Genomic DNA, 14,679 nt, shown 5'->3' with positions numbered 1-14,679 from the left:
TAGTTTTAAGGCAATGTACCTAGGTAGGTGTGCACAGAAAAAAAATAACTCAGTAGTGTAATAAGTTGAATATCAGGATGCTGAAAAGGCCTTTACAAGTAATTATATTATGTAATTTCATTCTTAGCACAAGCAGGTGGTGGTGGGTGGCAAGGAAGTTGAAGTTGATGCTTGCTCCTTCCAAGATCTGTCTTCTCTGGATCAACAGACACTTTTGTAGAAGCCACTGTCTACACACCAAGGACTGCCAACTATTGAGACTCAGTTGTGCTTTTCACCTCTTAACCACAAGTAGCTGTCAGTAGCAGTGCTTAACTTTTTAACTACCTGGTCTGCAGTGTTATATGGGGATAAAAACAAAACCACCTGGTTAGAAAAACACAAATTCTAGTGGTAACAACTGTTAGATGATTAAATTATAGTTTATTCTGAATGTTGTGAATCAAATGGAACATGATTAAGCAGTATGCACAAATATTAAGTTATTATTCTGAAAAAGTTGAGCATCAGTACTGCTCAGCATTGGTGCTAGGACATTAAGCTCTCTTTGAAGAAAAAGCTCAGCAAATATGCAATGCAGTTAGATTAGAATGAGTGCAGATTATTTTTCTTGCTAAGAATAAAAACATTTTTATCAAAGCTTCTCCATGTTAAGAATGGTATATCACATTTTACTTCCTTTGAAATGGAGTGATTTATGGTTCACCTGATATTTACATCGAGAGACTATGGGGGAAAGAATGATTTTTTGACTTAACTCTTCCACTAAATCATTAAGTTTGCCTAAACTGGCAAACTTAAGAGAGCAATTTAACAGTCTAGGATGCACACTACAAAGTGTGTGTTGTATTTCCACGTTAACATCTTTGAATCATCAGTACTTTTTTTTTAATAAAGTAGGATAGAATTGGTCACTGTGCCACAGAACTGCTTCAGAAAGTACATATAAAAACTCTTATTATTGGAGTATCTCAAACAACTACAATCATCTTTATGCAAGCTCCCAAGTGTAACTGTGTGTTGTGAAGTTTGCACCGTTCAAAGGCATGGACTTACAATCTCTTTTTAATCACAAAATTGCACCATGGTCATTGTTTAGAAACAGGTGAAGTAAAAGTACATTTACCATTTGAACATAGAAACCATTGTCACCTTTTTCCTTTGAAAGTACATGAGACCATTATAAAAGAAAACTGATAGCTATATTCATGATAAAGTGCTACAGGAACCTGTCATCTCTGCACTTTGCCTATGGGAAGGGATTTCACATCCTTTTTTTTTTTCCTCTCCTGAATATGTATGTGTGGTTTCATGGGAAGGATCAGGATCTTATTAGGATGTAATCTTTAGAAATATTGTAGTTAGGCTTCATAGCTTTCTGTTCTTTTATCCATTATTCCAAAGTCTGTGTGGATGAAACTGATGCTTTTCCCCCCTGCTTTTGAAAGCAACTATGATAATGTTTTATCTTCAGTGTTTCCTTGTGTTTGCCAGCCTGCTGCCTGCTGATAGATTTTTTTTATTATTATTATTTTTAGCCAATTAATATATTTTAATTGATGTTGCTGCTTTGTCAGCTGCTATACCCCAGCCTTACTGGCAAAAGTAGACAGATGGATGGGGAAGGGAAGGGATTGTTTTGTCAGGGTGAATTCAGAGCATAAGGAATATGTTAAATTGACAGCATTGCAAGCTGAAGTCTTCTGATTGCCTGTGTCCTTGCAGCATTCACAGTTCCTTCCTGTGCCTCTTCCCCAGCTCAGGCCTAACAGTAAGTTCTGTGCTTGCTTCTCTTTTTTCTTATTGCTTGCTTTTATTATGTTCCACCTAGTATGTGTAAAGCTGCTGATATTAATGTGAAGTACTAATTTGGAAGTATTTTCCAGGCACAGTTTACAAGACAAATGTAGACCCATTGATGGTGGTTATTGTTACTGATTTTTGTAATTACTTGTAGCTATTGGGAGTCCAAAATAAAACTTTGAAGTCTTAGCCCTTAAGTAAAAGACAGAGTGGTGCAACTGTTTGTGGCATCTGGGACTATTGATTTACTGCAGCTCATCAGTGTTAGAGGGGTGTGCTGCTACGTCAGCTGTGCGCTCTATTGTTTCAGCTGCTGTGGCCTTTGTGTCCGATCCTGTCAGTGCTTGCGTCAGTGATGCATATCATCGCCTGTGTGATGTCAAAGTGTGGGTGTTCGGTTATAGAGCCATAGTTAACCTAATGTGCTGCAGTAAATCCTGAATGCTATTTCCTCCTGGGGATAGCAGTGATTCATCACTGTTCACATTAGACTAATGCTAAGTATAGCAGTGTTCATGAGCTGCAGTATCCACATAGATTAGTATCAAAGTCACTGCAGCTTTCCAAACGCCGCGCCGGAAAGTGTTTGTTTGCAACCAGATCTGTTTGTGCACCCCCTTTCTTAGGTGTAAACTGATTAACAGGTCAGCTCAAGGAAAATCCTCTGAAAGGACTAGGCCGAAGTAATTCTTTAGCACTTAATTATGCCAATTAACGTAAAAGCTTTCGGCTAAATGACTCGGATCACAGCAGGCAATGACAGCTGGTAGATGACAGTAAAAAACCGGGCCCAGGATGGCAAAGGATGCCGCTGCCCCTCGAAGGGCGGAGCGCGGGGCGCGGAGCGGCCGCGGGGCGGAGCGGGCACAGCTGCGCACCTGAGGGAGCCGCCCCTGCCCGCCCCGCCCCGCCTGCCGCGGTGCGCCGGGAGCAGCGCCCGCCCGGCCCGAAATGAGCGGTAAGGAGCCCGGGGCTGCGGTGAAACATGAGAGCTGCGGGCGGGCGGCCCCGCGGTGGTGCGGCAGTGGCGGATGGGGGAGAGCTGCGATGGCCGGAAAAAAAAGCCTGAGGGGCAGGAGCCGGAGCGCTGCCAGGCCCCTGTGCCGGTGACGCGCTCTCGGGCCCCGGAGGCGGTGGCTGCGGCCCCGGGGCCGCGGTGGCCCCGAGCCGTGAGGGGAGCAGGGCGCCCGTGAGCTGGGAGGCCGCAGGAGCCTGGGTGTTGTAGCGCAGGGCCGGGCGGGGAGTGCCCCGGAAGAGCATTCCCGGCCCCGGCGCTGGGAATCCGGTGTGCGCACCTTTACCGAGCCGCCCTTATGAGACGCTTAAAATGGAGCGATGCTTAATGGTTGAAATAAAAAAGAAATGGTGTATCTACTAGGCGAACGATGGCGGTGTCCTCAGGTTGTCAGGTGTTGCTATGCATAGATCAACTTGTCGCGACCCCAGCGATGATGCAGCGCTGGTAATTTTGCCACACGTTTATGGTGGCTGTAGTGAACATAATGGGGGTTTTACAGTCTGCTCAGATAGACACGTTAGAGAACTTCACCTGCTATTGCTACAGGAAGGAGATATTCGTCCCGCTGTTGCGATTTTTAGCACAATAATAAACAGAGCCTGGGGAAACATCCCGGGTTGAGTTAAATCAACCTTTGCTGAGTTTGATGAGACATTTTTCAGTAATAAAGTAACATAGTTATGTGTTTGTTTTCTCTCCCACAATACTTCTTTTCCACTTATTATATAAGAGAACTTGTATACCTGAAAGTATATAGAAGATTTGAGACGTCCTCTTACGACATTCAAGTAATCAACATTCATAGTACAGTGATTTGGATTAAGTCAATTCCATTTATGCCCCATACAGAAAATTAGATGTTTGCTTAACATTAGTTTCTCATGTTGTTATCTGGTGGTACTAGATAGTAATTCTCATGTCATGGTAAAACACACGGGTTTTGTCATGCAACAGCCTAGCCAATACTTAAAAGCATGAAAATTACTCTTGTGCTGTATTTCACTGAAGGAGAGCCAAGATTTTCACATTAGTGAAGGAAAAAAACCAAAACGTTTTTATAGCATTTTATCTCTAGATAAAATTTTGCAGGTTATAATATGCTTTCTGTCAAGAAATCACTAATTTTACTGTAAAACCCAGTATTCATTAAAAATACATGTGAAGTCTGCCAACTTTTTGTCCCATGCTTTCCATTTTCCTGGGTGTTCCTTTGCAATCTAACTGCATTTCACAGCCACTTGGAAGTCTAATCAGGAGTAAATTAGAGTTCTTGAATATTCAAAATAATGTTTTCATTACTTCTGATACTTTGAAGTGCTAAAAATGGGATGCAATTTTTGAAGCTACTGATTTGACTCTAACACTGCAATATTTTTTCGGGTTCGTACATTGCCTTTATGTCTTTATTTTTGTGACTACTAGGTTATGGGTATACTGGAAATGGCTTTGTGGATCAACCTTTGTACTGGATTGGAGATAACTGCTTTTTTATGTTTGTTAGAGAGATTAAAGTGCTAAGTAAGTAAGCTTTAAAAAGGTTGTTAAACAATATTCATTATATGTTTAAAGCAAAACAAAAAAGACAAACACAGATACTCGCTAGTTCACAAAGAAACTGGCTGTTCATGTTAGAGTTCCTTTATCCCCCAAGGACATTGTGTTCTGTAAAAATTTAAAGTAACTCTGCTCTTAATTCTGAATTTACTTGAAACTTACATAGTTTAAAATACTGAGCTTAGTAAAAGTGTCAGTGTTTTCTGTTAATTACAGAAAAACTGCAAGTAAGCAATGCAAGATACAAGTCATGTAAAATCCATCTTCTTACGTAAGAATTGAAACCATTATTTGTTTGAATGGCAGCTTAAAATAAATATGCTCCATTATTGTTGACCTTTTTGCATTTATTGTAAGCTAGTGCTGCAAAGCACTTTTTTAGTTTCTCTTTTACTGCTTTTCACTTCACTTTTGTTTCTTTTTAGCACTTCATACTCAGGAGAAACTTTTGCTGAAACATTTTTGAGTTTCAGATGAGCAAAACTACCGGAGGAATGTTCAGATCCCAATTTATAGCTTACTGTAGTCCTTATGTTCTTTGTAGTTACACAGTTCATTTAATCATTCAGTTAAGACCTTATTGTTAAAAAGTCTCTTCACCCCCTCCCACTGTTGTGTGTTAGCATTTGGTTGATAATAAAGCTGTGGTTCTTTTTAGGTAATATGTTTGAAAACTGCTTTATCTTATCCCAAAGAAGTCCCTATAACACGTTTAATGAAGTTGGATTACATGCTGCTTTTCTAAGGAGCGCTTTTCGTTCCTTCTCCCTGCTCTTGGCAGTCAGACATAGGTGCCTTTATTTTTCTGTCAAGCCCATACTTATCAGAATGAGGTATGCTAGTCTTATGTACTGTACTTTGCATTTACTTAGTACTTTCCATTTGCAGATCAAACAGAGTTTAGAAAACACTAAGGTGGAGCTGTGAACACCCTTTCAGGAATATTACTGAAACTGCACTAAGTTGGATTGGTGCTTTTGATAACTTCACTGCACTGAATTGGAAATTTGGAAATGCATTCTAGAATGTCTGAGTCCCAACGTTATGCTCTTGTCACAAAACCCGCTCAAATTATATTGTGTATCAGTTTTTCTTTAATAATTAAACTTCAGTGGCTGTTCCCTTGTGTGTTTTAAACACGATAATGTAAGGACATCCCTCTTGAAGCCTGTGCCAATGTGCTTACTCTGATAGAGGCCAGTATCAAGTACTAAAGGGGACAGCATAAGGACAGGACAGGCACACAGAAAAAACTTTCTGATTTCTAGCTTCCTGAAACAAAAGTAATACTTGTATTTTTTACAGCTCTTAAAGATGAATTCTCCCAATCTGAACCTAATCTTTAGTTTCTGCAGTATTCTTAAAGCAATTTAACTTATACAATTTAGCTGCGCATTTCATGAGAAATCCCTTTATCTGTTTTAAAACTTACCTGGTGAATTGATTTACTATATCTGGTTCTTGTAAATGAGATATTATAAATGATCTGTCTTTCCATTTGTGGGCAGTTTATGGGTGGGGGTTCTGCTGCCAGCCCTTTGAACCATTTTCAGGTGGAAAGATCCTGGTCTCTTAAATCTTTCCTGGTAAACAGGTAAAAAGCCAGTGCAAACTTCCTTTTTTTGTGTGTGTGTCCCTTTTTCTAGTTCTGTGTGTTCTTTTTGAAAGGTGGAGACAAACATATTACTCAAGATATTGAAAGTACAGTGTGAATTTATACCACAGCATAATGATGTTTTCTGCTTGTTCTCTGTTCTGTTACTTATGAATTTTAATTTCTGTGAATGCCACTAAACAATGCATGGCTGGTATTTCTTTCAAAATATATGTAGTAGCTGCACAGTATGTTTATTTACATCTAATTTTTGGCTTATTGCTGTAAATAAATAGTTACAATTTTGCCGAGGTGCATCACTTCACATTTATCAACACTATTTCTTCTGTTTTTTTATCGTCTAGTCATTGAGTACTATGAGATCTTTTGCAGCTCTCGGAGAACATAACAACAATTTGTCACCTCCCTGTTCATTTTCTTTTCCAGAAGTTTTGTTTAATACATTGAACAGGTTCTTTGGGTGCCTGTGGGACTTCTTTGGTCACTCAAACCACTTTGAAAGCTGATCATTTATGTATCTTAATTTCCTGTTCTCAAATCAGTTATGCATTAAAAGACCATTTCCCTTTTTAACCAGAGGCAAAGTTACTTCTTTAAGAGTCTTTGAGAGACATTGTCAAAAGCTTTTTGAAAACCCAAGTATGTGCTCTTTGAAGGTATCTGATTTTCCAGGCAATACTTTATCTACAAATACCACCTTACCACATTCTCATTGTGTCATATTCATCTAAGTGCCTCCCAACTCCATTCTTTATGGTTTGCATGGTACAAGGATCATCACGGTATCATGACTTTTCCTATTAGTAGGAGTAGACTTCCCAGTGGGTAATACACTGGCTTTTTCCCTGGGACCTTAAGTTAGTGTCCAGTTTGCTACTTCCCACTGCTGTGCTATTGACACTACTTTAGGTGATAAGACCATAGTAACAGAATAGCAATTTTTTAAGTACTTTTCCTTGTAACTCTTAACTGCTTTCAGTAATTTGTTTCAAATATCTTTTTGATTTGTTTCTGTTTTAAAGTCTCTTCTGTTGTCTTTTCATCTTGGGGCACTTCTTTTGACTTGTCATCTGTTAAGATTTGACATGAGCTCTTCTGTGAGCTTATTGATAGAAAACGGAAAAATATCTGCCAGTGGGGTTTTTTTAGCTTGTTTCTATTCAACTGATTTGTGCTCTTTGCTGTAATTCTGTCTGTACAGTTCATTGCCTTTGTTTATCCATGTTATCTTGTATATTTTTCACTGAGACTTTGCTATTCAGTATGTTCTTTCAGCTTTCTCAAATTATTAAATGGTGCTGTACTGAATATTTCTGTAACCCGCTTAGGTCCTGCTCAGGTTCCAATGATGTCCCCAAATGGTTCAGTGCCTCCAATTTATGTGCCTCCTGGATATGCCCCACAGGTATGTCACTTCACTCAATTCTTATTCTATTTCTTTTCATGCAAATTATGGGAGTAGAATCATAATAGTTAATTCAGGAAAATAATTTGTCAGATTTCAGAATCACTGTGATCAAGCAAGTAAGCAAGGGGAGATGTCCCATGGTGTCTCTGAGATGGGAGACTTCCTATGCTGTGTACGTGCCTGTTTGTTTATATATTAACTACGTACATGACAATAACAAGCACAGTTCTTGTTGAGTTCAGACTCCTAATATACTAGATGCCCTCAGAATATAAAATACAAACATGGCCCAAATAGCTCCTTGTGTAGGACCTGTACTGATTTCTGTGTTAGTGTTTTTTTTCTCTTGGCTGCAATATAATTTTATACATGTACATGGTTCATGTCTGGGAAGTTCCCTGCAGATGAGGAGTAAAACAGATCAGTTGAAAAAGTATAGCAAACAACATGGAAAAATGTCAGCTCTCCGTTGGGAAAAAGTTATCATATAATAGATGTTTCTACCACTTACCTTAAAATGGGGCTCATTTTTTCACTGCTGTGTGATTCTTAATTTAGATGCCTGAAAACTAAATGTGAGCTAGATAACCTGGACATCCTTTAAAGTAGATTAAAAGGATGATTCCTCTTGGCTATTTTTGACACATGTATTATAATGGGATGTGTGGCCTCCTAGATGGTGTCTCTTTCTTTCCCTCAACTGAGAACAAAGTTGAGGAGTTAGTAGGTCAGACCTGGAAGTTAGAACAGAAGAATGCCACTCCCCATGATGTAAGTCTCTCTCAAGACATTCTGTTGTTGTGATCAGTCTGTCTCTGGCTTGGCATGCATCCCATGGTGTGCGCCAAGAAGAGACTACAGCTTGTAAAACCCAACCAAAAAGCCCACAGTGTCTAGCAGGTGTTGGACTTATTATCTAAACAGCATTAAAAAAAGTTGTCCTCTGGCAAAAGAAAAGTGTGTTAGGGTAGGCAGAGTAGTACTCTGTGATTTTATCTTTCTTCTTTTGAAAGTTGGCTGATAAGTTGATTCTATGTATACTTCATAGTTGAGTTCCCAAATAGGCAGAAGAAAAATTAATTATAAATAATCAGGAAAATCCATTTATTTTTAGGTCATAGTAAAAAGACTTGATTCCTGTTAGAATTAATTTTTAAAGAACGGAAAAAAGTTTTGAGATAAGTGAAATTCTGAATTTTACCATATTTCTGGAATATTTAACTTCAGTTGATGAAGTTAAATATTAATTAAATATGAAGTATTTCATGTTTAAGAAGTTGTGTAACCTGTGCCAATCTGAATAATGTTTTTAAAATTCATTTATCCTTCCTTTGAAAACAGCTTGAAGCAAAGAGGCTAAAGGGCTGGACCTTGCTGAGGCTTGTCCATTAACCTTTGATTGGAGTTTGTTAGTGCAAGCAGGTGTTGTGTTAGACTTTTAAACTGAAGGTGCCTCACGTCTGCTCAGCGCAGTACAGGTGGATGAGCTGTTTTCATCTGAGTAGAAGTACCACAGTCCAGGAAAACCAATCATTTATAAGCCTTCTGAAGTGTTTGCTATTGACAAAATATAGCAGCCACTGAGGTTTATGATGGAAGTTCCTGTTACAAGCCAGAAGATTTGATAGTAGTGTTGCAAACAGGCAAGTCTGTTGAGCTAAGAGTTCTCCTGAACGTAATGCAGTCCCAGCAAAGTAACTTAGCTGGTTTCTTCAGGCATAATATATTTTTAAATGTCAGCAGCTGCAGTTGTATTTTCAGATAAATTGGAAACCAGTTAAATGTCTAAAGCTGTCAGCCTGGAAGAACAACTTCAGCATAACCATCCTTTGTCTATCCATTTTCATTTAGTTCTATTATGCTTCTGGCTGCTTCAATGCCTGCTTGGCAGTGGTACGGCATACTGTCCTCTGTTAGAAGTTGGGGATGACTACTGAATTAAAGATTTATTTTTCTTATATCACATAACTAAAAAGCAATTCATAAGGTGATTTTTTTTTTCCTTCCTCTTCTTTTGGAACTGTAGTTGTAAAACTCTGAAAGAAAGCACATCTTTATTCATCCTCTCTAAGCTGTCTATATTGACAGTCTAGTGAGTTTTCCAGTGATGTTTGGTTGGTTCACTCAACGAAACAGGCCTATGCCAGAACCACATGTTTTGCTAGCACAATTAGGATAATAGAGAGCTTGTTTACTTTTTTAACTTAAAATTATATACTTGGCATGATGCTCTTACTGCTGTTTAGAGGGTTTTTATCTGTGTAGTTGTCCGCTCGAGGCCTACCACTGAGTAGATGTTTGATCTAGAAACACGGTTAGAGACTTGTCAGAGTCTTAATTTTACACTATTAGACTTAAGGTCCCTGCTCTTATGGATTGGATGTCTGTTTCTGAGGTACTTAGGCTATTAGCAGACCCAGGGAAACAAGTTATAAACTCAGTAGCTTGTTTGTTTTTTAATGGAAGCTACTTCCTACCTAATCTGAATCTGCTCATAAAATCATAGTAGATTGCAATGTTTTGGGGGGGTTGTAAGCAAAAAGGACTTAAATAATTAAAACTACATTTCAATGTTTACAGAATTTCATTGGACATCAGAAGTTCTAGTTGTATTTAGTGCTGCTAATAAATTCTGCCTTTAGGATACCATTCAGCTGTGGTTACACAGATATGAATAGTGTTGTCTTTAGTGAAATTACTCTTTCACAATACAGGATGATTTCTGTATACTGAAAATAACACATTTTTTAAAGACACGTGATGTACGTGTGTTTTAAAGCTGTGTTCACTTAGGTAATTTATATTAATTTCCAACTCTCTATTTATGTAAGTAAAGTAGGATTAGCTCCATTATGTACATATTTCTATGTCTTCTGAATGTTACTGCATATGCATAGAGATCTTCACTCTACCATTACACCAAAAGCATGCAGCTCTCTCTACAGTGCTCTCTCAATACAGTGGTGAAGTTTTGAAAGTCTCCTAGACCTACCTCACTTACCTCACTTATTGGTTCAGCTAGCAGGATAGTTTTGGGGTACACGAATTAGATTGCTGTCAGAGAAAACAAAACCGGAAGCTCCATTGCGCTTGTATCAGATGCACACCAACTTCTAATGGAGACGTGGTAAAACCAATGATTGATCCTCTAAGCAGCTTTCTGTCATGGACTTGGTAGAAGCGTTCACACCAGGGCATGGGACTAAATCTAGCCAAGCATAATACCATTAAGCTTAAACACTGGAGCTGAAAGCAGTTTGGCAGTGTTTTGATCTATTGTTCTGCTCCTGTTGCAGAAGGATGTTCATTGATGTATGTGTCCATGTCCCCATTTTATTTCAAATGTCAGTGAAAACTTATGTCATAGGGTTGCATTGTCCTCTGCTATTGAATGTGGTTGTGATATTCCATTCCTCTCCCCCTTTTCTGGATAAATGTTTCATTCAAAAACTTACATTGCAGTTTTTGCTGTGACATTATTCTACAGCATTTTACTAAGAAATAAAGAACAATTTATTCATTGGCATCCCATACACTAAAGTTACTGATACCATACTACACACAAGTCAAATTATGCCAAGACGTCTCTAGGTGTCTAGGTGTCACCAACAGTCATGTATTTTTGTGAATTTACCAATATTGATCCAAACATATAGAGAGAATAATGATGTGAAGTACTTCAAGGAAGATGTTTGTTTCTGGTCCAGTTGATGACTGGACCAGAAATGCATTTCATGAAAAGCATTTTTCTGCTTCAGCACTTTGTACAATTTGTGCCCTCGGGCCTTCTTTCCATCAGATTCATCACATCTCCCATTTGCTAATTTTTCTCAAGCCTCTGCACAGCAGAGTTTAGCAGAGGCTGCTACAAAGGCCCCCACTTTCTGGGTAGTATGTGGTTTCCTTAAGGGTGCAAGACATTTTAACAGGCAGGGGGATGGGGGAGAAGAAAAAAAAATTTTTTTAGAACTACCTTGACTTGTGAAGGAGTCATGAGAGGGCTGACTACCATCCTGCTACTTTGTTTGCTAACAGTTTGATGCAGATGGTGGCTGCTGCATGCTAAAGGAGCAGTATGGCAAGTGCCTCCTGGGTTAGTGTTGGGAACAGAACAATAACCAGACACAGCTTGCCTTTTTTCTTGCTGTTCTTTCTCACTATTTTTGTGGAGTAAGGTCTGTCAACTCACTCTGTGAAGCAATCTAGTTGTTATGCTGTAGAACAAATCCTAGAAGCAGTGTAGCATACAAGCAGTGTGAATGAGGGTGGAAATGGTGTACACTAAGGAGAAGCTACACTCATGCCATAAATACACCTGGCTGTTTATAAGACGTTGTTACAGTCAGATTTTTTTAACAGTATTTTTCCCTACCCCATTGAGAAATTAATGGCATTGCTGCAGTTAATACACGTAACATAGATAGCCCTTTATTTGTCCTACATCATTTTTCTTGAGCTCTTCTGTTTTCCTTTCCTCAAATTTAAGGGCTTTACTATTCCTAGCTTTGTTTAAGTATCTGTAGAAACTTCCTGACATTTCTCTTTTGGTGTGTGGTGTCTCTCACTGTACAGGTTATTGAGGATAACGGTGTTCGAAGAGTTGTGGTGGTTCCCCAGGCTCCAGAATTTCATCCTGGTGGTCACGCAGTAATACACAGGCCTCCACATCCCCCACTGCCCAGCTTCCTTCCTCTTCCAACCATGATACCCCCTCCACCACGTCACATGTACTCACCTGTGACTGGAGCTGGTGACATGGCAACACAGTACATTCCGCAGTATCACACCTCACAAGTCTATGGGGATGTGGGTAAGTAACTCATCAAATATAGCAAGTTCTGTCAAAGGGAATAATGTTCTCTTCACTTCCAGTGTCTGTTATGCTGCTGTGTTGGCTTTATCGAGCAAGACTTATAGCTTGAATGGGAGCCATACACAGAATTTTTTATGAGGATACCAGCCTTGATTTTACTGAAGCTTATTATTCCAGAAGCTCTTTTAATTTATTTGACTTGTCTCTTCAGTGATCCATTAAATATGCAGATTACTTCTTATGTGTATCAGTTGTAGATTTACCCAGGAAAGCAGTGCAGAAAGTGTTTGTAGTGGTTCAACATTTAAATCCATACCTGTGCACTATTCCGAGAGCTCATGTCTTGCAAGTATCCTGCTTGAAGCATTGTGCTGGTTTAAAGGTAAACTGGCAAGAGGAACTAACCCAACTCAAGAGAGACCACAAGTCAGAGTTACAATTTAATAAAAAATGATACAATAATACAATTATATAGACAAGCAGTTGGTTTTAACCCACAAAACCTAGATGTATAACCCAGCACCCTGGGGCATGAACAGAATGGTGCTCATTGGCCCCCATGCTGAGCCCCACATGGTCCCCCTGAGTCCAAAGTAAAAGGGGAGGGGAAAACCTGTTGATGAGAGTGCTCATCACAGTCTGGTCGAGGGTGGTGGTTGCAGTCTGGTCGAGGTTCTGGTCCTCCTCTGGATCCGACAAGTGGTACCAGAAGTCCCAAGACCCCAGGAGTATATACACTCAGGTTCAAGTGGGAATGCCCAGTACCTCCCCCGGGGTGGGGAGTTCCACAATGGGTGGTTGTGAGTCAGGAGATACTTTTGGAATCCTTGGTGTCCTGTTAGCAGACATGACCCCTCAGGCTGGGTGTGGAGGAGCTAATGATTCCCTGGAGGGGAGTTAACACTGCCCATAACTATAACCTGAAGGGTCAGGTGTGCTCTGGGCAGCTGCTGCAAATGGTCTGTTGTTAAGAGTTTCTGGGAAATGACATAGAGGGTATAGAATACACAGTTTGGGTTACACCCACACTGTGGTGAACTGCTCCCGGCTGCTCAAACTAGGACAAGAATGAAATAGGAAATCTTAGTATTGATTACAGAAAAAAAAAAAAGTGTACCATTTTTCATAAAACTTTATGTATTTAATTGAATGTCCCTTTGAAGTCCAGTTTGAATAATCAGGTGCCACTAACCTAAGCTTAATACTGTAGTTGAAACTTTCTTTGGTAGTGCTATTGACATCTGCCTTTAATATGGTTTATTGGCAAAAGTGTATGTGTGTCCTAACTCAGGTCGGGTTGTTAGATTAATATTTACATTTCTGGTAGATTTGCTTTTCTTTGGATAAGGCAGGTGCCGACCTTGAAAGACTTTCAAAGAGCAATTCTAGATTGCTGTTTTTAGAGAAGGCTAGAAGCTGTGGAAGGAGAGGCTAAACACAACTGCTCAGCATTCTATGATGCTACTAAAATAACCTAAAGATGGCCTACATATAGTTACTTAAATAGTAATGATGTACAAAGTGGTCAGAAAAGAATATACCAATGTCTAGATCTTCCTGGAATTCTTAGTGTTTTTCTGTTCTCAAGTTGTACTTTATTTCTTCTGGTGCTACTCTGATAACAGTACATTGCTAGATGCTCTTTGGGTGCTTATTTGTAGTTTTATTAATTTCCTGATTTCCTGATGGCACTTGTCTGCTTTTAGTTTGCTAAAATAAGAGATTGAATTGTGATAACTAAATGCATAAAATATAAAGGATACTTTAATGAAATAATATTTTTCCAGATTTCTGCTGCCAGATTATATCTCTTTAAGTAAGGATTCAGTGATAATTTGCTGAACTGCTAATGTAAAAAAATTGATAAAGTGGGATGTTTTATGTTTGCTTTGTTTTCAATATATATGTAAGATGCCTTTGGGTTGAGGAAATTAGAGGACTAATGCTATAATTTGTTATTTATTTGCTACAGATGTAATTTTTAATTCTAGATCTCTGACTTCGGCTATGCCTTTCAAAAGTGAAAGCCTGCAGATATCCTCCTATATGAGGAATCTAAATTTACAGGAAAAACACAACTGAACAAACCAACCCCCAGAAGCTCATAGAGCATGGTAGTTCTCTAACAGAAGCACTGAGCTTTCTAATGGTTGTGAAAATCACATCTAGGAGTCCTCTGTCAAACTTCCTGGGAATTAAGCTGATCTTAAAAACAAACAAAAAACAAACAAACAACCCCCCCCCCCAAAAAAAAAAAAACAAAAAAAAAAAACAAAAAAAACAAACAACCAAAACCAGAAACTGAGAAGTTCTCTAGTTTTTTTGATTTTTTTATCCTGCAAGGAAGTTTTTATTTGATCATGTTTTCAGTACTTCCTAGCGCATAAGGAATAACAAATAATGGACTTATTCTTTAGACTGATCTGACTTACCTGAAAATGAGCAAATTCTATGCTGGTTTTGAAGGA

General features: G+C 38.9%; 1 protein-coding gene across 9 annotated transcripts in view; it reads left to right on the top strand.

Annotated features, from left to right (window-relative positions):
* The window catches only part of FNDC3A (fibronectin type III domain containing 3A), a 117,542-nt gene that overhangs the window by 57,003 nt on the left and 45,860 nt on the right, over positions 1-14,679 (top strand). For 4 of the 9 annotated variants that reach the window (XM_027648729.1, XM_027648781.1, XM_027648743.1 and 1 more), the window contains 2 exons: positions 7,319-7,395; positions 11,971-12,208. In XM_027648729.1, the coding sequence (XP_027504530.1) occupies positions 7,319-7,395; positions 11,971-12,208 (315 nt within the window). Of the gene's footprint in view, positions 1-1,725; positions 1,772-2,719; positions 2,762-4,214; positions 4,340-7,318; positions 7,396-11,970; positions 12,209-14,679 lie in introns of those variants that run through there. The other 5 variants (XM_027648747.1, XM_027648753.1, XM_027648770.1 and 2 more) reach the window with 4 other exon arrangements.

The sequence above is a fragment of the Corapipo altera genome, unplaced genomic scaffold, assembly GCF_003945725.1.
Source record: "Corapipo altera isolate COAL_440 unplaced genomic scaffold, ASM394572v1 0, whole genome shotgun sequence".
In the NCBI taxonomy this organism is placed as follows: Eukaryota; Metazoa; Chordata; class Aves; order Passeriformes; family Pipridae; genus Corapipo; species Corapipo altera.
The sequence above is the reverse complement of the archived record's forward strand: the minus strand, read 5'-3'. Positions and strand labels throughout refer to the sequence as shown.